At 46.2% G+C, this 25,130-nt stretch overlaps 2 protein-coding genes across 3 annotated transcripts in view; one reads left to right on the top strand and one right to left on the bottom strand.

Moving 5' to 3' along the window:
- The first annotated feature begins 9 nt into the window (after window positions 1–9).
- Window positions 10–17,208, top strand: CUNH12orf43 (chromosome unknown C12orf43 homolog). Its single transcript, XM_087705874.1, has 6 exons — window positions 10–287; window positions 12,038–12,086; window positions 13,105–13,203; window positions 14,977–15,050; window positions 15,448–15,541; window positions 16,552–17,208. The coding sequence occupies exons 1-6, from the start codon at window positions 176–178 to the stop codon at window positions 16,892–16,894; spliced, it is 771 nt and encodes a 256-aa protein (XP_087562000.1). The 5' UTR covers window positions 10–175; the 3' UTR covers window positions 16,895–17,208.
- Window positions 17,207–25,130, bottom strand: part of HNF1A (HNF1 homeobox A) — a 28,393-nt gene continuing 20,469 nt past the window's right edge. For both annotated transcript variants that reach the window (XM_087705871.1, XM_087705872.1), the window contains exons 6-10: window positions 24,671–24,872; window positions 23,736–23,927; window positions 23,465–23,586; window positions 20,023–20,164; window positions 17,207–19,099 (exon numbers count right to left, since the gene is read on the bottom strand). In XM_087705871.1, coding sequence (XP_087561997.1) covers window positions 18,978–19,099; window positions 20,023–20,164; window positions 23,465–23,586; window positions 23,736–23,927; window positions 24,671–24,872 — 780 coding nt within the window. In that variant the 3' untranslated portion in view covers window positions 17,207–18,977. The remainder of the gene's footprint in view (window positions 19,100–20,022; window positions 20,165–23,464; window positions 23,587–23,735; window positions 23,928–24,670; window positions 24,873–25,130) is intronic.

The following is a 25,130-nucleotide window of genomic DNA, read 5'->3' as shown; positions in this document are numbered from 1 at the left end:
GAAAGGTCCGGCGCGAGGGATCCGTCCGCGCGGCCTGGAGGCGGTTCAGGGAGCAGCGGCCTTTCCTGATCCAGATCCCGCGGGAGGCCTCAGGCCCTCCCTCCCCACCGCCGGCGCGCCTCAGCGGCACCGGACTACGACTCCCAGAGTGATCCGCGACCAGCACAGTTCGGGGATGGCGGCGCTTGAGGCAAGCGACAGCGAGGAAGACGCGGCGGCCTGGCAGCGCCTGCGGGAGGCGGCCTGGGATCCGGCGCTCGGCCGAGCGGCAGCCGTGTCTCCAATCGGTAGGGCTTCTTGGCTTGCGAGTGCCGAGCGCGCCGGGCCTCCTCTGCGGCCTCCGGGAAGGTATCTCGATCCGTCTGGTGGCGACGGCGCCCCGGTTACCAAGAGAGCTGTGTGCCCACGCCGGCCCTGGGCGTCCCCGAGAGGCAGCCCGAGCCTTTCCCGGCGACTTGGGGCCTGAAGAATTAGCACCCGCGGCGGCCTTTCTCTTAGGCGGGCGCTTCGTTTGCTGCCACGATGCAGTCTTGAGGGGTTATGTGTATCATAAAATATACCTATGTTTTATATACAAACACATGTACACACACACAAACATTTAAACAGGTAACCCTCGACTTAAAACGGTTCGTATAGTGACCATTCGAAGTTACAACGGCACTGAAAGAGGAGATTTACGACAATTTTCCACACAACTACCGTTGAGGGAACCCATGGTCGGGATTCACATCTTTGGCAAACTGGTTCATATTTATGACGGTTGCCACATCCTGGGCTAATGAAATCCACCTTTTGCGACCTTCTGACAAGCAAAGTCCAGCCAGACACCCTCAGACAAGTGGAGGAGCATTGGAAAACGGGCAGAAATTGGTAGTAGTGGTGCTTATATATCCCTCTGTGGCCAAGACTTGTTTTGCAGTAATTCTGATCCTGTGTGTGTTGCTGATGTTTTTAGATATTTATGCTCTGTCTGGTTAAAAGAAAAACTTGGGGCAGGAAGCAACACTCTTCCTTATGTTGACTGGGAGCGATGAGAAAATGGCTGGCATGCAAAAACAATCCAGCCTTCCCTTATTATGTGCTGACATTTTATGAAAGTGGATCAACTGACAGAGTGAAGAGAGCTGCCTCACGTGAGCAGATCTTTGTGCAACAGGTGGAATGCAAGTGAATGTAGCTCCAGAGGGATTTAAAAAACAGGAATTGGTGGTGTTGCCTCCCAAGTGGGAAAAATTCCTATGCAGAGCTTGTTTCGGCATCACTTGTTGAGAAAGCCTTTCCCAGCACCTGCAGGTTTCGCCTGTCTTCATGTATCACTTCAAGGAAAGGTCTTAAGGACAAAGAATTCAGCATTAAATGGTGGAGAGAAATTGGGGTCAGAGTTCTCTTCTCCAGACTAAATGTGCCAAAAGCCACCAACCTTCTATTCCTCAACTTCCAAGCACCTTGTCTCAATTACGTCCCTCCTCCCCTAGGCAAATGCCTCTCCTAAAATGCAGTACAAGTAGTCCTCATTTGCTGGCTGCAGTTGGGACAGTCCGTTGCTAAGTGATGTGGTTGTTAAGTGAATCATCTGCAGTCATTAAGTATGACATTTTGTGACTTCCAGCCAGCTTTCCATAGTCTTTGCTTGTCAGAAATGACAGCAGAGGTTGCGGTGATGGTCACATGGCTGTTTGGATGCTGTGATGGCCACAACTTCAAGAACAATTGTAAATCATCTTTTCGGGGCTGTCGTAATTTCAGATGGTTGCTAAATGAGTAGTCAGTAAGCAAGGACTACCTGTACAGTATCCAGGACTGGAATTCATATATCAGGTGCCATTTGATCAGCGTAGGACAGAAAGAAATGATTACTTATTTTATCTTGATCTTTATTTTTTATTTTTTTTGACTCTGTATTCAAAAATTTTATTTTATTTTAAAACAAACATTTCATCATTCCTCAATCAGTAAGACATCGGAGTACAATTTTTTGTGTGTCAAAATAGTTCTAGTATACCACCAAATTCTTGTCTAGCCTAATGTATACCCCTCCACCCTCCCCCCAACCCCCCTCCTCCTTCCCCCCCCCCCCCCCGACTTCCCAGAACCCGTTGCAGCAGCCCTCCCCTCGCTCCTCGAGTCAGTAGCTGAGCTGGCAATTGAGTTTCCCAGGCTTATGGTTCTGGGGAATTTCAATTTGCCTTCGCTCGGTGAACACTCTGATGGAGCGCAGGAGTTCATGGCTTCCATGACAGCCATGGGCTTGGCCCAAGTAATTCGGGGTCCGACTCACTCGGCGGGTCACATGCTCGACCTCGTATTCCTCTCGGAGCAGTGGAATTGTGATCTTGGTTTGAGGGGTAGCGAGATCTTACCCCTGTCATGGTTGGACCACTACCTACTGAGGCTTGACTTTTGGAGACCAAAAACCCCCACTGTAGGGAGGAGGAACCGATTAGGTGGTTCCACCCCAGGCGCCTTATGGACCCTTTGGGCTTTCAGACGGAGCTTGGTGTTGTTCCTGATACCTTCGCCTGCAGCCCGGCGGAGACTCTGGTTGCTGCTTGGAATTCAGCAGCGGCAGGGGCTCTTAACCGGATTGCGCCTTTACGGCCGATCCGAGGCAGTGGATCCAGGAGGGCTCCTTGGTTTACTGAGGAACTCCGGGAGATGAAGCGCCGAAAGAGACGCCTAGAGCAACAATGGAGATCCAGTAAGTCTGAGTCAGACCGAGCGCTTTTAACATCCAGCATCAGAGCCTACCTTCGGGCAATTAGGACGACAAAAAGAACACACATTGCCTCTCTGATTGCTTCCGCTGAGTCACGTCCAGCCGCCTTGTTCAGGATAACCTGTTCCCTCCTAAATAGGAGGGATACGAGCGACCCTTTGCAAGGCAGAGCTGAGGATTACGTCCAATTCCTCACGGATAAAGTTGCTCGGCTTCGGACGGACCTGGACTCCAATTGCGCAGAGCCAGCTGAGGCACCAGGGGAGAATCTGGTAGGACATCACTGGATTGATTTTCAAGCTGTTACCCCTGAGAACGTGGACAAGGCCATGGGAGCTGTAAGTGCCTCCACATGTGTACTGGACCCGTGCCCCTCCTGGCTGGTCGCTAACAGCAGGGAGGTGACACGGGGCTGGATCCAGGCGGTTGTTACCGCCTCCCTTCGGGAGGGGTTCTTTCCCCCCGCTCTAAAGGCGGCGGTGGTGAGACCCCTTCTGAAAAAGCCATCTTTGGATCCAGCCGTTTTAAACAACTATCGTCCAGTCTCCAACCTCCCCTTTGTGGGGAAGGTTGTTGAGAAAGTGGTGGCCTTTCAGCTCTGGCGGTCCTTAGAAGAAACCGATTATCTAGATCCCTTCCAGTCGGGATTTAGGCCTGGCTACAGCACGGAAACCGCTTTGGTCGCATTGATCGATGATCTCTGGAGAGCCAGGGATGGAGGTTATGCCTCCGTCCTAGTGCTCCTTGACCTCTCAGCGGCCTTCGATACCATCGACCATGGTATCCTTCTGCGACGACTGCGGGAGGTGGGGGTGGGAGGAACTGTCCTACGGTGGTTCTCCTCTTACCTCTCGGACAGGTTGCAGTCGGTGTTGGTCGGAGGGCAGAGATCGACCCCTAGGCCCCTGAATTATGGGGTGCCGCAGGGTTCGGTCCTGTCCCCCCTCCTGTTTAATATCTACATGAAGCCGCTGGGTGAGATCATTCGACAGCACGGGATAAAATACCATCAGTATGCGGACGATACGCAGCTGTATCTGTCCGCCCCGTGCCAACTCAGTGAAGCGGTTGACGTGATGTGCCAGGGCCTCGAGGCTGTTACGGACTGGATGGGGGTTAACAAGCTTGTACTCAATCCGGATAAGACCGAGTGGCTGGTGTGTTTCCCTCCTACTAATTGGCCAAGTGTTCCATCTCTCAGGCTGGGGGGTCAAACAGTACGCCCCTCAGACAGGGTTCGCAATTTGGGAGTCCTGGACCCACAGCTGACTTTTGAACACTACTTGTCGGCTGTGACCAGGGGGGAATTTGCCCAGGTTCGCCTGGTGCACCAGTTGTGTCCCTACCTGAACCGGGAGGCCCTCACAACAGTCACTCGCGCCCTTGTGACCTCTAGACTGGATTACTGCAACGTGCTCTACATGGGGCAGCCCTTGAAGAGCATTCGGAGACTTCAGCTTGTCCAGAATGCGGCCGCGCGAGCGATCGTGGGTGCACCTCGGTTCACCCACGTAACACCTGTCCTCCGCGAGCTGCACTGGCTGCCTATTGGTCTCCGGATACGCTTCAAGGCGCTAGTCGTCACTTATAAAGCCCTTCATGGTATTGGACCTGGGTACTTGAGAGACCGCCTGCTGCCAATCACCTCCACTAGACCGATTAGATCCCACAGATTAGGGCTCCTCCGAATTCCATCCGCCGGCCAGTGTCGACTGTCGACTACCCGGAGGAGAGCCTTCTCTGTGGCTGCTCCGACCCTCTGGAACGAACTCCCTATGGAGATTCGAACCCTCACCACCCTCCAGGCCTTCCGCAAAGCCCTTAAAACCTGGCTGTTCCGACAGGCCTGGGGCTAAAGAGCTGTTGCCCCCGTCTCGAATGGTATGACTGTTGTGTGTTTTTAAATTATGCACTGTTATGTTTCATTTTTACTTTTGTCTGTACCCCCTTCCCTGATTTGAATTGTGAGCCGCCCTGAGTCCCCTTCGTGGGAAAAGGGTGGCTTATAAATACAATCAAATCAAATCAAATCAACCCGTACACGGTATGGATTTTTAACAAACACAGTCTAAAATCTATTGAGAAAAAAGAAATAAAGAAATTAATGACATCTCCACATTGATCTTAGCTTCTTCTTGCTGAGCTAACTTTAAACAATTTAAATCATTTCTGATCTTAAGCATAGGCTAACTGGAATTTCTTGGTCCCGTATTTATTTTGTATATAGTCAATCCATTTTTTCCAGTCTCGTTTATATCTCTCATTTGAGTGATCTTTAAGATATGCCGATATTTTAGCCATCTCGGCTAAGTTTGTAACTTTCAATGTCCATTCTTGAGTTGTAGGCAAGTCTTCCTTCTTCCAGTATTGCGCTACCAACAGTCTTGCTGCCGTTATTAGGTGCAGAATCAAGTTAGTCTCTACCGCTGTAAAGTCAGTACATATACCTAGTAAGAATAACTGAGGAGTAAACTTTATCCTTCTTTTAAAGATATTTTGCATAATCCACCATATTTTTATCCAGAATGCCTTAACCTTTTGGCAGGTCCACCATATATGATAATATGTAGCATCGAGAGAACCACACCTCCAACATTTAGGCTGTACATTCGGATACATAGAAGCCAGCTTTTTAGGATCTAAATGCCATCTATAGAACATCTTATAAAAATTTTCTCTCAGGTTTTGAGCTTGTGTGAATTTCACATTTGTTACCCATATTCTTTCCCATGTATCCAATATTATTGGTTCTTCAATATTTTGAGCCCACTTTATCATACAATCTTTAACTAATTCTGTTTCCGAATCCATCTGTATTAATACATTATATATCCTCTTTATATGCATTAAGCTTTGATCTCTTATTTGTTTAAACAAATTATCTTCAGCTTGGATAAAACCAATTTTTTGATCTATTTTCCACCTGGCCTGTAATTGCCCATACTGGAACCATGTTTGAACTACCTTCTCTTTTAATACCTCTAAAGATTTTAGTTGTAGTACCCCCCTTTCCAAAATGAGAAGCTGTCTATAGGTAGTTTTATCCTGTTTTTGTGCTATGTTCATATTTTCAATTGCATGTCTAGGAATTGCCCACATGGGTATCTTGTCATTTAATTTATATTGGTATTTTTTCCAGACCCGCAGTAAAGCATTTCTTAAAATATGACTTTTAAACTTCTTATCCAATTTTTTGTTGAATAACAGGTAAGCATGCCAACCATATACCAGATCGTGTCCCTCGATATTCAGTATTCTATCATTAGTTAAATGAGTCCAATCACTAATTACAGATAGCGCCACTGCATCATAATATAATTTTAGGTTAGGTAATTTCAAGCCTCCTCTCTCACGTACATCTTGCATTATTTTCATCTTTACCCTCGGCTTCTTTCCTGCCCATACAAATTTGTTGATACCCTTCTGCCATTCTAAAAGATTCGCATCTTTTTTAAGTATAGGTAACATTTGGAAGAGAAATAAAATTTTTGGTAAAATGTTCATTTTCACTGCCGCTATCCTACCCAGCAAAGATAAGTGCAATTTCTCTCATTTTTTCATCTCTATCTGTATACTATGCCAAAGTGGTTCATAATTATGCTTATATAATTTCCTGTTTGAGGTTAAAATATTGACTCCAAGATATTTGACTTTTTTGACTACCTCACATCCTAGCATCCCTCCTAGTTCTTCCTTTTGTTTAGTATTCATATTTATAGCTAATATTTTGGTTTTTCCTAAATTTATTTTAAAACCAGATACTTGACCATATTGATTAATCGTATTCATTAAAACCATACTGGATTCCTGCGGTTGTTCCAATATTATGACCAAATCATCCGCAAAAGCACGCACTCTATATTCTTGCTGCCTAATCTTGATCCCTTTTAGACCATCCAAGCCCCGTATTTTATTCAACAATACTTCCAAAGTTATAATAAACAATAGCGGGGACAAAGTACCTTTTCCAATTTGAAAAGAGTCTGTTAAACTTCCATTGACTATAATTTGTGCTGTTTGCTGTTGGTATATTGCTTTAATTGACTGTAAAAAATTATCTCCTATCTGCATTTTTTGCAATATCTTCAACAGAATTGCCAGTTAACTCGATCAAAGGCCTTCTCAGCATCCAAGAATATAAACGCAGCAGGGATCTGGTTATTCTTTCCCAAATATTCTAATGCATTAATAATTAATCTGACATTACTTTTCATCTGTCTCCCCTGTATAAAACCTGTTTGGTCGGTGTGTATCAATTGTTGAATAACCAGCATTAACCTATTTGCTAGTATTTTAGGAAAAGTTTTATAATCTACATTAAGTAATGAGATAGGTCTATAATTTTTTGGTTGGGTAGTATCTTGATCTTCTTTGGGTATCAAAGATATAAATGCTGTATTCCAAGATGGAGGCACTTTACCTTCCGTTTGAATCTTATTAAATAATTCTCTTAGAGGTTCTACCATTTCTAACTGTAAATTTTTATAGTAAACCGCTGTCAAACCGTCTGTACCTGGTGCTTTCCCTAACTTTAATTGCTTAATTACCTGCAAAATTTCCCTCGAGGTTATTGGTTGATTCAATTTTTGCCTGTGCTCTTCTCTAACTGAAGGTATTTTCTCTTTATCTAAATATTTGTCTATATCTAGACCATTAATTTTATCCCCTTTAAAAAAAAACAACCAGTGTTTTTTGTTTTTTCTTCCCTGCCTTGTTCTTTTTGTTCCTTTGTCTTTTTTGTTTTTTCTTTTTGTTAGGGTTTTTTTTTTTATTTTCTTTTTTCCCACTAGTGTGGGCATGTATTGTTTAAGAGTATTATTATTATTATTAATATTTTAAAATAATTACAGTCAAATGAAAATGGATATATGACGATGGTGATATGTATGAATATCTGAGTTAAAACACTTGAGTTAACAGGAGTTATGTTCGTTGACTGTGGAGGAGATATACCAAAGTTTATTTGTGACTGACTGATACAATTTCTATAGCATGTAAAAAAGGATGTTGTACTTGTTTTAAATTAAAAATTTTAAAAAAAAATTTATACCCTTTATACAATTCTGTAAAAAATTCCCGAAAAGCCTTTTGAATCTCTTCCTGTTGAAACACCTCCTTCCCTCTGTAAATCAGTTTAGATATATTTCGAGTTTTCCTTTTTTTCCTAATCTGATAAGCTAACCATCTGCCAGGTTTGTTTGCGTTACAAAAGGTTTTGCATATAATAAATTAGTGGCTACCTGGTCAGAGATCAACATGTCAAATTGAGATTTTAATATGGTGATAGCTTCCTTAACCTTTGTATCGCCTGGATTCGTTGTTAACTCCAAATCTTTTCTCTTAATTTCCTCTTCCAATTCTGTTCGTTTTAGCCCTTGTTTATATCTATGTGTTTTATTTATGTTCATCAACACTCCTCTCATATACGCTTTGCTTGCATCCCATACGAATTCCATAGATGTACCCTTATTCATATTCAAAACAAAATATTCAGATAACAATTTTTTACAATCATTAATATACTTTTCATATCTAAATAAGTTTTCATTCAATCTCCAAGACCTTCTTGCCTGCACTACCCTTCCCAATTCCATCCAAACTGGGTTATGATCCGAAAGGACCCTAGCCGCAATCTTTGTCTTCTTGACCCTAGAAAGCAAATCATTAGTGATTAGTATAAAATCAATCCTTGAAAGGGATTGATGTCTATCAGAGAAGAAAGTGAAATCATATTCCTCTGTGTTTCTTTCTCGCCAAATATCTCTCAATTCAAAGTCGTCCATCATGTCAAAAAAAGGTTTGGGTAGCTTTGCTCGCATCTTAGTATTTGGGCGAGAAGTCTTCTTATCTCTCTTAGTGTCTATCACACCATTCCAATCACCCAATAGTATACAGGACCTATAGTCCCATTGTACTAATTTGGCATGAAGATTTCTATAGAATCCATCTTGTTGTTGATTAGGAGCATAAATTCCCAAAAGTAATGTCTTTTTCCCTTCTAGGATTAGGTCTAACGCGATATATCTTCCGAAGGGATCTGCTTCAATTAATTCAGCTTTCATGTCTTTTCTTAAGTATACAACTGTACCATTCTTCTTTTCCATAGCAGAAGCTACAAAATGTTGACCAAGTTTTGAGTTAATCAGATATTTTTGATCAGTTGATTTGATATGAGTTTCTTGCAAACAAATTATGTCATTCTTAAACTGTTTGAGATAATGAAGTATTTTCTTTCTCTTCTGTGGAGAATTCAATCCATTGACATTCCATGTTAAGATCTTAGTTGTCATCTTTGGTTGGCTGAAGCTTTTTTAGAGCTTCCTGCATGGCCTGTTTAACCTTAGGCCTAGCTCCTCCCACTGCTTCCAGACTTGTTATTGTAGCTCCTTGATCGATGGCCGGTGATTGTTGAGGTTGTTGCCTTTTAGCTTGTTTCTCCATTCGTCTAGTAATCATACGGCTAGGTCTTTGTTCCATAACACCTTGCGCTGCTAGAAGAGAGAGATGCTCCATCTTATCTGATAGTTGTGTAGTTTGCTGTCTGTCCTGTCCTTCTTGTGGTCTTTCTCCAGGTCCAGATGATGCAGGATATCCAGCCTTCAAAATATTATGGTAAAAATCTCGGGCTTTCCATACAGAGTTGAGGCGATATCTTTGCCTATCAAATGTAAGTATAATACCAAATGGTGCGTCCCATCTATACTGTATCTGACAGTTTCTGAGTTCTTCGACTAAAAAAGCGTAGTCTTTCCTGGCTCTTAACATTTGAGGTGGTATCTCTTTCAAAACAATCAGGTCTTGACTGCCAATTTGGAGCTTAGTGTTATAAGACTCTTGTAGTATCATGTTTCTGAGCTCTCTTGTAGTGAAGCATATAACGATGTCTCAAGGAAGCTGTTTCTGCTTTGCCACTCAGGAGTTAACGCGATAAACTTTGTCGATCTGCCAGTCGAGCTTAGTCCCTGGTCTTCCCACCAGGCGGTCAAAGGCTTCTGATAGGATCTGTTTCAGGTTCTCCTGTTTCTCCTCACGCAGCCCCCTTACTCTTAATGCCAGTTCCATTTGTCTATACTGTATCATAATAATTTCTTTTTCAGCATTTTCAACTTTTTGTTCCACCACCTCTGTTTTCAATGTCAAGTTGGTATTAGCCTCATTAAGATCCTCTAAACTATCTTCAATTCTGGAAACATGTTCTGTCAATACAGTTACAAGTCCCAGCATTTCATCTTTAATTTTAACAACCCTGGCATCGATTTTATCATACAACTCCTGTTTAAGTCCTTTTATTTCCCCTTTTATTTCTTTTATTTCTTCTTTTCCCTCCTGTTTTATCTCCTCTTTAAGATCTCTAAGTTTATCTTCCATTTTAATTGTCTGAGCGTTGAGAGCCACACTTAATTCACTCAAGAAGAATTCTTTCGTTAACAAATCTCCAGCAGGGGGCGTAGGGAGCAGAGGCTGCAACCTTGTGCCAGGCACTGGGGATGTGCCCCTGGGAATAGAGGGCGACGGTTTCAGATTAGGATTTGGTTTTGAGGCCATTCCAAATTTTATCTTCCAGCAGTTAATAAAACTCTACTGGCTGACTGTGCAGCTATAAGAAAAGATGCTGAATTTCTCCCTTTGTTTTGAAATTTGAGGCTTTGCAAAGCTTTACCAAGGATTTCAGAAAATAAGCATTGTAACAAGACAGTTCAGCAGATTCATCACCATTTAAATTCCAGATAAGCAAGATTAATGAGAGAAAGGAAGTCTTGTAAAAATGAAACTAATTAAAAAGTTTCTTCTGGCCGATTGTGAGGCAGGGTGATAAGACACTCCTTTGAAGTTTTAGAATTCTGTAGCGTTTAACAAGGAGATTAAGAAAATAATCATTGTTACAGGAGAATCCAGCTGGCTCGGCGCCATTTTAAAAGCCTCTGAGTAAATAGATTTTCAGAAGAAGATCTTGTAAAAAAAAAGAGAAGCTAGGATCTTGGTAAACAATTAATGTCCTCGTAAACGGATTCAGCTCGTATTAAAATCAAATAAATCAAAGCTGTGAACTGAGTGGGAGAGATCTTACTTTGTACTGCACAAGGCAGTTTGAAGTTCCCAGCAGGGACGCCGTTCTGCCTTGGGCTGGCCCCCCTCTCTCTGCAGACACAGAAGCTGCAAAAATCGAAGGGCATTTGCCAGCAAAACTATATCTTCTTCCCTTCTTGCCTGAAGGATAAGAAACCTGTTAAGACGTCAGATAGATGATCATCTAAACAGATACGTGACCAGGAATTCGGGGGCAGCTATTTTAAGCTGCCACCATCAGCAAGCTCCTCCCAGGAAGCCTCTTGATCTTTATCTATTGATGCTGCTTAAAATTGTACAGGTAGTCCTCGGTAGACTACAATTGAGCCCCACAAGCAAAGCCAATGGGGAAACCAGATTCACTTAACAGCTGCTGTTAAGTGAACCTGGTCTCCCCATTGGCTTTGCTTGTCAGAAGGTCTCAAAAGGGGATCATGTGACCCCAGGATAATGCAACCATCGTCAATACAAGTCAGTCATCAAGCATCTGAATGTAGATCATGTGAACATGGGGAGGCTGCAATAATTGTGAGAAATGGTCATGTCACTTTCTTCAGTGCCGTTGTAACTTCAAATAGTACTAAATGAACTTGTAAGTCGAGGACTACCTATATCTGCCTTTCTTGTTTCACTATCCTACAGTTGGCTTCTATTCACCTTGTGATCCATTGAGACATCCAGGTGTTTTTCACGTGTCTGGTTCATCCGCCCTGCATTTTTTAAAAATACCTTTATTTTTTCCTTGCTTTTGTCTCAGTTTACATTCATGCTTCTGGGTTTTGCTCGAGGCAGTCGAGCTGTCTGCTGTCTGTAAACTGGTCACCATTTACCTATTTGCTTGTCAAAGCCATTTATCAAACAGAGCCTGCCATCCTCCCCTTGATGCTCCCCTCCAGCTCAGCACAGAGCCATTGGGCCTTCTCTGGTTATAGCAGTTCAACCAGCTCTGCATCTACTCAGGGGTAACCAGCTCTGCACCTACTCGGAGGTAGCATCGCCTGACCTCTGCTTTATGACTTCTTCTCTACTTGGCTCTCAAGGGAGACTTTTGTCAAGTGCTTTGATGAAGCTCAAGCAGAGGCTGTGCGCTGCATTCCTGTGGTCAGTTAAACCGGTCTTTCTGTCAAATTCTGTCAATGGACCACTAGGGCTCTTTCGGCTGTCAGTTTTCTATATTTCCACATTCTTTAGTCACAACTCTTGTGAATTCATGTTGGAAGTTTTTTTTTTAACTTGGAGTTTTCTTTTCAGAGAATTCTTGGAATTCTTGGAACCAGCGAGCAAGTGAACGCAGCATCAGGTAATTGAGCTGTCCCCAACTGCATCTACTAGAGCAGGGGTGGCAAACTCCATTTCATTGAGGGCCGCATCAGGATGGTATTTGACCGGCGGGGGGGGGGGGGGGGGGCTCAATGTCACTCATGTCAGGGGTGCCTTTGGTCCAAGTGCTCTGCAAGCGGCAGCAGTCTCCCAAGCTCCCATTTCTGGCTGTGAAGGCCTCCTGCAACCCTCTGCCAGTGAAAATGGAGCTCAGGAGGGTCACACGTGGCCCCGTTTTCACTGGCAAAGGCACTGCAGGCCAGTCCTTTGCTGTTTCTAGGGCAGCCCTGCGGGCCAGATCTAAGCATCCCGTGGGCCTGATCCGCCCACCGGGTCTTGAGTTTGACACCCCTGTACTAGACATAAATCTACTTTTAAACAGTGGCCCCTCTACAAGTAAGAGAAACATATGTTTGTGGATGAAGAACACTTGAGGAGAGAAGACTGAAGTCCTTGTCTCTCGGCATGCCAGCTTCCCAAAGTCAAGAATCAAAATGTTCAGCCACTTCCCTACTGTAATCCCCCTCCAAAAACCAGGGTTGTGGAGAGACCACAGCCCCGGAAGAGAAATCCTGTAGGCAGTACTTAACTTAGGAGGAGTCTGTTTCTTTACTGAATGGGGGATCATTTCCTGCAAGTCACATTTAGAAATTAGAGATCTACTACACTGAAAGCAGAGGAATCCCAAATCAGACCGGGTACAGTGTTTCTTCTCCCACAGCTTCCCAGGGACATCCACTCAAGTGCATGGACTTCATCTCCCAGCAATCAAAATCATTGCAGAGACTGCTGGAAACTGTAGTTCATATGAATTATCTGTCCTGGATGGCATGAACTGCAGTTGTGCCAGCATTCTCAGGGATGCCCAAATCCATCCAAGTGATTCTGTTCAAAGTAAACTATCCAAATGGCAAGTGTTTGATGGACATCTTCTAGAGATTACTCCTATGGCGAAAGGAATACCAGAAAATAACTGAATCTTCTTTCTCCTGAAACAGAGATAAGATCTGCAATCATGAGCAGGATGGAAATGAACTGCAGACCACACCAGAATTCCGAGCACACGTTGCAAAAAAACTGGACACCATCCTGGACAAGTAGGCACAAGCATTTTATTAACATTTCCCTTTAGGCATGGCCTGGTGAGAGCTTTTCATAGAGAATCCTGAATAGCAATAGCAATACACCTAGACTTGTATACCCTTCACAGAGCTTTACAGCCCCCTCTATAGATTGAGTCTACCTTGAGCCACTGAGAATTGAACTGGTGGCACTTGGCAGAATTAGCCTGCAATACTGCATTCTAACCACTGTGCTATCACATTCCCACTACAAGGGACTTATCGATATACTGCAGATACCTCTTGGTTGGTAATATGCAGGTATCAGTATTGTTGCTTGCAAAGCTGTTTCTAAATTAGACATCCTGATCTGCACAGAATCACATGAACATCCTTGGGATAAAACTCCATGATGTGCTTCTAACCCAAATGTGCCAACCTGGTTGGTATGGTCCTTGGCAGGGAATGCTTCATGTTGCATGGATACAACCGAGGCTGGTTGTCCGACTTCTACATTCACTTCTTTCCAATCATGTTCCTTGAAAATCTTGATGGACAGCAGAGGTCAATATATACATTTTACATACATACACACATACATACATATATATATTGCGTGTGTCCCCTCGTTTATTAACTACCTTGTTTAGTGACTCTGCAGTTATGATGAAGAAGTAACTTTCCATCCAATCCTTGCATTTATGCCTTTGCAGATCATAGAAAAGTTGAAATGAAATCATCAGCCCAATGACAGTTCTTCTTAGCGGCCACTTTGTTTGATGACTGAGTTGTGGGTTCCCATTGTGGTCACTCTTCCAAGGTGGGTGAAATGAGGACCCAGACTGTGGGGGCGATATGCTGATTCTGTAAACCGCTTAGAGAGGGCTGAAAGCCCTATGAAGCGGTATATAAGTCAAATAAATAAATAAATAAATAAATAAATAAAACTCAGGTCTATGAAGCTAAGAGAAAATAAGAGAGGATCAATCTGAAAGAATGTGAGGCCTTTGGACTGGAGTGGATGACGTGAAGTTTTATTAACAGGAGAGCTAAAACGCAGGTCAGAAAGCAGGCATGAGGTTTATCTCGTGATGAAGGTTGCAGGTGAAAGGAGGGACCGACAGGCAGGAGGCGTTTGCATGTGACACACCTCAGTGACAGGATAACAGAAGAACCAGAGATGAATTTGCTGACAAAATGTGCAACATTCTGAATAAATGTCATCAAAGGGAAAGTTTTTATATGCCCTCCATCTCCCTATCCGGCAACTCTGAGCACTTAAAATATTCCGTTAAGTGGCCTGGATGTGTTGAAACAAGATGAGAGATGATTAACCTGACTTTCCTTCCTTGAAACTAATCGAATAACAACTGATGTCAAAAGGTGAAAAGGTCCATTGCTTCCCCCATCAGCTGTGCTAAAGTCCTAGATTTCTCAGTGCCTTTCTCTAGGTGTGTGGGAGGGGAAGACCTCTCTGGATGCTCTGGCTATGCTCTTTTTCTCCTTCCATCTGCATTCCTGCTTTGGCCAGTGTCCCCTGAAGTCATTTGGACAGAATCTGTTCTGCTGGTCGGGGCCATATCTCTGGTTTGAGGGGCCCAGATTTTGGGGCTTTTGCTCTCCTGGGAACTTGGGCCAGCTGGGAGTGTTAAATGATCAGCAAGCTCTTGGTTGCAGATTTAGCCTGTGTTTTTTTCAGGCATGAGAGGCTACAAGAAAACTCCCTGCAAGCCACCCTTGGCACCATGCAGAGTGGCAGCCCTGGCTTCCTCTCTCCCTCCATTGTGCTGATCCTGCTTTTTCTTTCAGTACGATAACTCTCTCGACATGCCTGTTGCGACTCCCGCGAGACGAGAACAGCGTCTTCCTGGAAGAAGACAGTGGTGAGCCGCCTGCCTGGGGGAAGATGTGTCCTGTTCGTTCAGCCTGCTGGGGCTCTAGAACAGGGATGCTGTGCTGGCTGGGGAATCCTGGGAGTTGAAGTCCCCAGGTCTTAAAGGTGCCAAGGTTGGACACCCCTGTTCTAGATGGATGCTTGAGCTGCACGGGATTGATGGGCTGTGTGTGTGAGAGGTTCATTCCTTTCAAAGGGTCCGTCTTTCGGCACCAGAATTGATGTTTGCAATGTGGGCTGTAGGAAACTCAGCTCCTATGAGCCTCTTCTTCCTCCTTTCAGGCCCTAGCTTTTAATTCTAGGAAGCAGCCTGAGAGTTGCCTGGCCCAGTCTGAGCAGCTGACTCACATAGCACCTTCCCTCTTTTTCCTCTTGAAATGGTGCAGGCTTTCGCCTCTTTTCCTCCTCTGTCCCAGGAGACGGTGGGGAACCAGAAGCTGCCCCTCGGAAACAGTCAGCGTTGCAGCGTTCCAACTCCAGGTGAGGAATGGGAGGGGGGGGGGTCTCTGCCATGAAAAGGGGCAACAGACAACGGCCTCGGCTGCTAATGTAATGCACTGAAGCCTTCTGGCTTGCAAATGGGCTTCAGTCAGTCTCTGAGGGTGGCTCAGGATCTGGGCTCTGGCAGCCTTGCCCTCCTGGGTGCCTTTTATTTCATTTATTTATATCTCATTCAACTCAAGGTGGCAAGTATACTAATACTCCTTCCTCCTCCTGTTTTCCCCACAACAACCCTGTGAGGTGGGTTGGGCTGAGAGAGAATGGCTGGCCCAGATATCCAGGCGGCTTTCACGCCTGAGGCAGGACTAGAAGTCACTGTCTTCTGGCCCAAAGTCTTCCAGGCATCCTTCATGCCTAAGGAGGGAGTAAAACTCACGGTCTCCTAATGATTGGCCCAGGATCGCCCAGCCAGTTTTCGTGCTTAAGATAGAACTAGAACTCACCTTCTCCTGGTTTCTGTCCTGGTGCCTTGACCACTAAACCAAACTGATTCATATACTGTGTCAAGCAACAGTCTTTAATTAAATGGAGATAGCCTTGGTCATCTTTAAGCCATGGCTTAGAGATGGACCAAGGCAGTAGATTTTAATTGATGCCAGTCAAATGTTACCTCTCATAGCACAGCATGCAGCACCATCAATGGACTCAGTTTGCATAACATGGTGATTGTGTCCACCCAGGATAACAAGCACATTTTAGCCAAGCATCTCGTGCAAACTCAGCACGTAAAGTTGGCTGAAGTATAAAGAATATTGGTTGAATGACGTGATTAAAGATAAGTCAGCATGACTCACTCATAAAGGAAAGAAACACCTGGTTTTCCAGCTGTTAATATGGCTTCATTAATATACCCCCCTCACTCCCATGTGTATCTGTATCTTTCATAATAGTGGGCCGTTTCAGTCTCATAATTGTAAACAATTAATAAGCATATTTACGTATGTATTAGCCAACTATGGGCAAAAATGTAACTCTGCTTTCCTCCCCAGCATTGCTTGTGATTCTTCCAGCAGCCTGGAAAGTGACCCAGAGTGGCAGAGATGCCAAGAAGCTGCAGTGACAGCAGCAGACATTCTGAAGCACAGTGGTCTGCCACCAACAGTGGCCCAGGACTCCGGCCAAACAATAGAGGCCAGATGGAAAAAAGTCAAGAAGAAGAAGAAGAAAGGGAAAAGAGAGGAAAGTGGCCAGCCAGAGGCCATCGGAGCAGCAAGTAATAGCCAGAACAAGGAGCCCTCATGTCCCATCAGTCCAGAGGCTGTCAGTTGGACAGAGATAATGCAGAGGAAGAGGAAGAGGAAAAGGAGGAAAACAGAAGCAGGAACAGAATGACCCTCCCCCCAATATTTAATTTGCCAGGGGAGTTTGCATGCCAGCCTGTCAAAGTGGGCACCCCAACTGCTGCTTTCTCCAGTGAGCCCCAGTGGCTCTTGGAGCTGCAGGACATCAGGGAGGGGCAGTGAAGACGGTGAGAGGGCATGGATGACCAGCTTTGTGGGAAACCTGGGGGAGCAGCCAGAGCAATTTCTGTTTTCTTACCTGGTCCATCTGAAGAATGATGTGACTCTGCTTTTGCAGATATGGTTCCAGTCTCTATGAGATGGTCATTTTGTGAATAGTCAATATACAAAACAATATTTTAGGTACAGAGTCTCCTTTGTTTTATTGACCAAAAGTTAAATATATTTACAAAACAGAGCTGAGGAGGCCCTTGATTCTGCAAGGGAAATCTCCAGCGTGCTCTGGGGCCTGAGAGCAGCACCTGGAGCTTGAAACCTCCAAATGGATAAATTTGGCTACTGATTTACATGATTCAAAAACTCAGTGAATAATATTTTGAGCCTGAAATAAGTACAGTGTGATGCATAGACTAGACTTATGCCTAGTTCATTTCTGACTTTCCTTTTCACTTGGACTTGACCAGTGATTTCCCCTCTGGCTATTTTCTTCTTGCTTCTTCCGTGTGAACAATTTGTGGTTCTCCTAACAAGAGAAAGACCTTGGCTTTGCCCATTCTGTGTGGAGACACTGATCTCCAGCGAGGCCAAGAGTAAGCCAGCATATCCCCAGAGGTTCACTGTGAGGGAAGTTTTGAGTAGTGGTCTAATTGGCTAAGTTGTTGCCAGTGATAGCAGACACACTTCAGCTTCAGCTCTGCCTCTGGCCACAGTGCAGGTGTCTCCAAAGCCTGATCCTAAAATGAGCAACCACTAGTGGAAAAAACACAGCTAGTATTCTGTGCTTCAAAAATAAACCCCTTGTGGAAAAAAATGCCTGTTTCTGCAACTGGTTCAAATTATGTCCAGTCAGAGGCTGTGGTACATAACTAACCTGGCACTTGGGGGTGTTGTCCGAATCCAGGAAGGGAGAGTTGAGGCAGTTCAGATACAGAGGGGGGAAAAGCTGATGGAATGCAGGTGGTCTCAAATTCTTTGACTTGGGGTAGCAACAACAGAATCCCTTTGTTGCTAAGCAATTTATAGAAATGATGCTCACCCTCTTTGGGGATTTATTGCTATTTTTACTATTTACAAATAATTTTTACTATTTTGAGGACAAGCTATTTGGTTTGCTTATCTCTAAAATGGGAGACAAGACTCAGCCTTCTGCATCTCAACTCAAGGTCCATATTTTACTTAGGCTCTTAACTCTATTACGAGTGTTCCTTTTAATTTAACTTTGAAAACAGTATTCTCTTTTATGATGTAGGGTGCAGCTGTCGCACTTGATTGCTGCCAGAGCAGATTCCTGGTGCCTTGCACTAATGCAGGAGCATGCAGAGGTTCCAGGAAGTATCCCCTGCGTGGTTCAGACCTTTGGCAGCAGAACTGCTCTCCTGGCAGTTTCCACCTGGGGCCAAGCCTGAGGGGCTGCTTGTGGGCTGAGAACCAGCCAGGGCCTCACTGCAACCAGAGCCCACTTGAGTCTGGCTGGAGAGCAAGTTCTCCCCAGGCTCCTGCAGTGCCCCAGGTGAGTGCCTCTTCTACATCCTTTACAGAGGAAGAGTGCTCCCTTGTTTTGTTCCTTGTTCCAACTCTGCCTTGTCCTTGCTCTGGAGGCCCATCTGAAGAGCAGAAGGAGCCTCGTTGTTCTACTCCACCATCCCTCACCCCTCGGCAGCCAGCCCCACATCAAAGAACATTGTCCACCACAGACCCTGCCTGCCTGCTTTCTCTAGCTTTTCTTAGCTGTGCAAAAGCTCCACCTCAGCCTCCTGCTTGCTTGGTGCATAGTTTTGCTTGGAGTTTTGAAATAGCAGTGTGAGTTGGAGATGGAGGGTGGGGTGGGGGAAAGAGCCATACAAATCCTGGCAGAGGAGGCAGCCAGGGGCACAGCCTGGCCTTCCCTCCCAGGAGCAGGGATGGGGTGCAGGAGAAGTCCCTCGGGGTGCAGGCAAGGGCTCCCAAATGTCCAGTTATTGTGTGGAAGAAGCCATGTGGGTGGAGATGAAGGTCTCTATCACGCTGTGGGCAGAGGGCAGCAAGTGGCCGTTGGAAGAGTCGGAGCTCTGGTAAAGGACCAAACTGCCGGACGAGACTGTTTGGGGGGGAGCAGAAACAAGAGGTGAGCCCATTGCACAAGGAGCTTTTCGCTCTTCACAATCCAGAGGGGCTAATAGGCCCTACCCGCCAAAGTATCCAAGCCCTATTTCATCAGCTAATTAAAAAACACGGAAGGGATTATTTTTAAAATAACCGACAGCATGTTTTATTCCTAGAGAGTTTATGGCTGACTGTTGGGGACATCAGAAGAGCCGAAGCTCCCATTCTGGCAGGTGACAGGGACTCTTATTAGATGATGCCCCATTGCTAAGTGGATCCCCAAGGAACAAAGGAGGGCCTCTGTCTCCATCAGTCATCCCAGGCCGCTGAAGGCAAAGCTTTCCCTTTCTTTTAGGGCTGGGGAGAGCATTTTGAAGGGAGAGGGCTGCCAGTATCTCAAAGTCTGAACACCCCAGGGGAGGGGGTGCCTCACCTCAGCAGACCTCCTCCAGCTGTCTGCATGGGTTTGTGTACACTTGGACAAGATGGAGTGGCTGTGTGTAGGCTGGGGTTCTGCATGGTTAGCCACAATTCATTTGCCAAGATTACAGATAACCAAATGGAGCATTTCTCTGAAGGTGGCTGCTGAACGGCTACACTTTAAGGTATTACGTTCAATTGAGAAGAGATTAAAAGCACAGAGCTTTAAAACACATTTTAGCCTGGGGGACCCTTTCATTACCTATGAAATGGAAACTTTTCTGGCTCCATTATGGAGGCATACAGGTAGTCCTCAGGTTATGACCATAATGGAGATTGTCCATTATGGCCATGAATCATAATGATCGTAAAATTTTATAACTTTTTTGCAGGGGTTATTAAGCCAACCCAGTGGTCATAAGTGCAAATGGCGGCTTTGAATAAAATGTTCCAGGACCTACTAAGGGACAGAACATATAGTGAAAAGTTGCAGCTTACCAGCAGGGCTGGAAGTCAAGCGGGGTCCGGACTGAAGGTGCGACTGGATGGAGCCTTCCTGTCCCTGCAGGTGGACCGAAGGTTGGCTGGTGGGCGTTGGGATCCCAGATTCCGTGGGAGTCTCTGCATCTGATGTGAAGATCTGGGGGGAAACCACAGGCCAACCCAAAGACAGTTACAAAGCTTGCCCGTGCTACTTGCAAGACGCAGCACAGCAGAAGTTGGACATTTTTGTTAAACAGCAGGATTGTTCTAGCCAGGCTTAGAAACTAACATCGATCCAAGACGTTCAGAAGAAATGCTTTGACCTTTGGCTGCTCGGTATCCAGGGTCTTTGGTCCTAGAGACTGCAGTTCATGTAGTAATGTTTCCCTAGGTTGTATGGGCTTCCTCCTGCCCCTTTATGACCCCTCCTGCCCCTCAGGCTGTTTGTGGGAGAAGACTGAACCAAAGCTTTTCATTGTTTACCAGGGTTTGAGGCAGCTGTTAAATTTATCCTTACCCAGTTCCTTTATTTCCAGCATACCCAAAGGAGCCTTTTTTGTCCTTTGCCTCCTTCCCCAAAGCTCCTCTTTTCTGCAGTGTTTCCCTTTCCTCTCTCTAAAGTCAGAGGCTTCCCAGCTCTGCTCTTCCATGAGAACCGCTTGCCTCTCCGTTTCCTGAAAGTGCCTCCCCCCCCCTCTTTAGACCTTCACTCGGCCTTTTTGTGGGGCTCTACTCCTGTGTTCCATTTCCTTCATTTGATTTATTTGTTAAGGGCGCTTTCAAAATCTCCTCCTTTAGGAGCAGCTACCCATCCTGAAGTCCTCCCCCCCATTTCTCCTGCTACCTGTTCTATTTATCATTGTTTTATTTTGAACAAAGTTCAAATTCATTAAAGTGCAGGACACATATGCCTACGCTCAGACTTATTATTTGTTAAAATCAGGAACCGGCATTCACTGGTCCATTTCCATTAATTTTCCTGCTGCTTCCATTTCCTCAGCTAAACTTCCTATTGGTTAGCATGCAGCCCAGCACAGCTGTGAACCTCTTCTGCCTTCCTGGATTCTCGCTTGGAGTAAATGGTCAGCAAGAGAAGCTGGGAATGTCTTGGAAGGGTCAAGAGATGTTGGAGCTTCCATCAATGGCCTTTGGTGCCTCTGCAACTGGCAAGGTGCAAATAGGATTAGAATAGAATAGAATAACAGAATTGGAAGGGACCTTGGAGGTCATCTACTCCAACCCTCTGCATAGGCAGGAAACCCTACACCAGACAAATGATTATCCAACATCTTCTTAACAACTTCCAGTGTTGGAGCATTCACAACTTCTGGAGGCAAGTCGTTCCACTAATGAATTGTCCTAACTGTCAGGAAATTTCTCCTTAGTTCTAGGTTGCTTCTCTCCTTGATTAGTTTCCACCCATTGCTTCTTGTCCTGCCCTCGGGGGCTTTGGAAAATAGCTTGACTCCCTCTTCTTTCTTACAATTTGCTGGCCCCAAACTTTGCAGGCAAGCTCCCCTTATTTTTTTCCTGTTTCTTCAACCAGTTCCTTCCCCTTCTTTAAAGCAGCTGGGTTCTCCCACCCACTCACCCCCAGCTTCTGTGGGGAGGAGGGGAGCAGCACCTGCTTTAAAGAGTTGACTGCAGCCTGAAAAAGACAGGCTGCTCAAATAAATAATCAGGAGAAGTTTTGCTTCTACTTACGGGAGGTCCAAAGGCCTCCTGAGTCATTTTCAAAGCGTGCACAGACCTTAAATCTTTAAAAAGCAAATTAAACTTCACAATACCATAAAATCAGTAAAAAAAGCCAATCTTGCCACCCTTGGCCTTTGATCTTCTAATCTTGAAAACGTTGGAGGAGAAGATCAAAGGCACAAACTGGCCATAAAGCTAGAAAAGAACGAGTGACTCCGCTCTGAAACCTTTCAAAGACAGGAAGTAACTAGATGGCATGACAGAGGAGGCCCCGTTTTCTCTTGTCTTCCCTCTGGCAAATATCTCAGCTTTTTACGGCCAAGGAAAACCTGCCCTGGGCAACTTTCCTGTGCTCACACAGCCCGTTTAAGCAAGAGTGGGCCACCTTTTGTTAATTGGAGGGTGCAGAGTGACTTAACAAGGAGACGGGCAGCAGATACATTTAATAAATGAATAAAATGCAACCTGCTCTCCTTGCCAACAAAAGAACCGGAGGATACCTTGCGGGAACAAAGTTACCTTGCCTGCAGGGCCAATAGGGGACGGGGAGGATGTTTAACCTTAAAGGTGGGAAGGAGAGCAGGACCTCTGCCTTCATCCCCTAAGAAAACCTCCAGAAATGACCCCAAGTTCTGCCATTTGAAACTTGGGATGCAAAATTTAGCAGGAACAAGAGATTTAATTTCTGGTTGTAAAACTCACACTTGTGTTTGGCTAGCAGTTTTATCTAATTGTTTTTGCAAATCACCACTTTCTTATAAAAGAGTATTTGCAGCTATTGGGTCTTTAGTGCTCTCTGAGTTTGTTTTCTTGCAGACGTTTTGTTACCCCACGAGGTCATATTATCAGTGCTAGAAGAGATTGACAGTTTAACAAAGTTGAAAGGGACCTTGTAGGTTATCTACTCCACACACCCCACACACCCCCGCTCAAGCAGGAGACCCTACACCAGTGAGGGCGAACCTTTTTCACCTCAGGTGCCAAAAGCATGCGTCTGTGTGCTATTGCGCGCACTCGTGTGCCCACCCCCATAATTTAATGCTGCCCTGCACTGTGCCCCCTGCGCATGCATGTGTGTCATACACACACACCTGCTGCCCCATGCATGCACATGGCTTTCTTGAAGCCCGGGGAGGGTGAAACGGCCTCCCCTGCTCCCCCCCCCAGACCCTCCAGAGGCCGGAATAGCCTGTTTTCCAACTTCCGGTGTGCCCGGTAGGTCTGTTTTTTGCCCTCCCTGAAGCGTCCGGAGGGTGGAAAACAGCCCAACGCGCAAACCAAACGTCTCTTTCCAAACTTCTGGTTTGCACATTCAGGGAAGCCTCCAGAGGGCAGAAAACGGGCGGAAATCACGCCCAAAAACCAGCTGGCCAGTGCGCGCATGCACACAAGCTGGAGCTGACAGGGCAATGCCTCGCGTGCTCTTAGAAATGGCTCCAGGTGCTCCCTGTGGCCTGTGTGCCATAGGTTCGCCATCCTGGCCCTGCACCATTTCTGACCGATGGCCATCCAGCCTCTTCTTGAAAGCCTCCAGGGATGAAAAAGCTGCCAGAGAGGGAGTGGGGTTTGCTCTAGGTTTACACACTAGTCTCTTGTTCCGCAGAAGAAACTGCAGGACTTGCCCCTTGGGCCCAGGCTTGGTCTGCTGTGGATGCAGAAGCAGCTCCCATGAGGTTCAGCTCAGCTTGTTCTCTGTTGACACTTGGACCACATGGGTGCTGGCCCCTTGGGCTCCCCTCACCCCCCCCCCGCCCCCCCTCACCTGTTTGGTTGGTGTCAGGCTGGCCAAAGTACTGAGGTTCGCTGTGTCTGTGATGACCATGGTCTGGGGTAGAAGGCTGGTATGTGCATATTGGGTCACCTCTGGCTTGTGGCTGTAGAGAGCTGGGAACAATGGAGGTGAAGAAGGCGCCATGAGCAACGGAGGCCTTGTGGGACAGGACAGAAGGTCTCCTTTCCATCAGCTCCAAGGTGCAGGAAGGCTGCCTGGCGTGGAGCATTCCCAGAATGGCCGTCCTCCCTTCCCAACCTACTGTGAGGAGCCTGGATCTGGGCCATGGTGGCCATGAAGGGGCTCTGGTTGAGGTGGCCCTGGACCTGCTGCATGATGGGCTGCTGGTAGGACGGGTGCAACTGCTGGGAGAACTGGACCGGTTGGAGGGTGGTGAGGCTGCTGCCCATGTTGTTGATCATAGGGACGCTCTGCCCTTGGGTGGAAGCCAGACCTGGAGACAGGAGAGCCTTCGTCAGGCTGGGCTGCAGCAGCACCCAGAGCTTGCTGGGCTGTGGCATCCGGGGGCCTGACTGTCAAACCCTCAGTGGCTCCCCCTTGACATGAGCCCACAGCCCCCATGCACCCCGCCACACCATTGGATGAGTTCACCAGTCTGCTAACCCAAGCTAACCAGTTTCCTTGGTTTCGTCCTAGCAGATTCTTTTGTGCAAAATGGGATGACTAGCTTACTGGCCACGGGGTGGCTTGTACAATCAACCGTGCAAATTGGCTTAATGTAGTTTAAGAGTCCAGCCACTGAGCTGAAAGATATGGCTTTTCATGGTGTGCCATGTTTTTGATTGGCAAACTATGGTTTATAGGATTCTGTTGTATACATGGACTTAAATGCTGGTTAAGGTGAATTGGGGCTTCCTGGAATGTATGAAGCCACCCACATTTGCAGCCCTGTTAACCTGGAGCACAAATCTCAGTGTGGCCCCTTTGGCTACTTCTTCGGTTCCTTTGGGTGAAGGCTGAGCTCCGGCCATAATATTTTCCACCCAAAGATGTCATCTCGGCTGGATGGCCTCGAGCTACGGGCAGCCCCTGCCAATAAGAAAGGAATGCCCAGCAGAGGGGCAGCAGAGGGCATGGCTCCTGAAGAGGGAGCTGCCCTGCATATTCCTGGGTGCCAGCTCATTTCATGCTGCCTATAATGAGCCCTCTCTCCACACCCAATGCCGCCTCACTTACCAATGACTAAGGTGGAGGCCCCCGTGTTGGTGAAGGTTGGTGCAAGCGAAGGTGTGTCTCCAGGGCCAATGGTCATGACCCCCGGGAGGGACGCCATGATAAGGTTCTGTGTTTGATGACTCAGGGCGTGTGGGTTGGGCTCCAGGCTGTGCAGCGCTGTCAGGGTGCTGACGGGGGGGAGCGAGCCCCCTGGAGCAGAGATCTGTGGGACAGGAAGGAAGCCAGGAGGTCTAAGGACCCATTGGATCCTGGCAGGTGTCTGGGGACCACAGTAGAGCCCAGTGATCTTTAAGTCAAAAGTCTCTGCCATCCTTGGCTTGATCTGGCTGGTCCTTCGCTTCTCCTGCGAGGTTCAACACCCAGCTTGGACATAAATGGGCTGGGTGATCAGAGTGTAAGGTCGATCTCTAGTGCCGTCTGTAGACACCACATACCAGGAGGGGGAAGCCCTAAAGATCCC

Source organism: Thamnophis sirtalis, unplaced genomic scaffold (genome assembly GCF_051295495.1).
Source record: "Thamnophis sirtalis isolate CommonGarterSnake01/CBP01778 unplaced genomic scaffold, rThaSir2_p1.2 scaffold_2, whole genome shotgun sequence".
Classification (NCBI taxonomy): Eukaryota; Metazoa; Chordata; class Lepidosauria; order Squamata; family Natricidae; genus Thamnophis; species Thamnophis sirtalis.
This window is presented reverse-complemented; position numbering and strand designations above follow the sequence as displayed.

Coding starts and splice junctions, on each gene's coding strand:
- CUNH12orf43 (XM_087705874.1), top strand. CDS start 176: ATGGCGGCGCTTGAGGCAAGCGACAGCGAGGAAGACGCGGCGGCCTGG. Junction 12,087..13,104: donor GCAAGTGAACGCAGCATCAG/GTAATTGAGCTG, acceptor CTCCTGAAACAG/AGATAAGATCTGCAATCATG. Junction 15,051..15,447: donor CTTCCTGGAAGAAGACAGTG/GTGAGCCGCCTG, acceptor GAAATGGTGCAG/GCTTTCGCCTCTTTTCCTCC.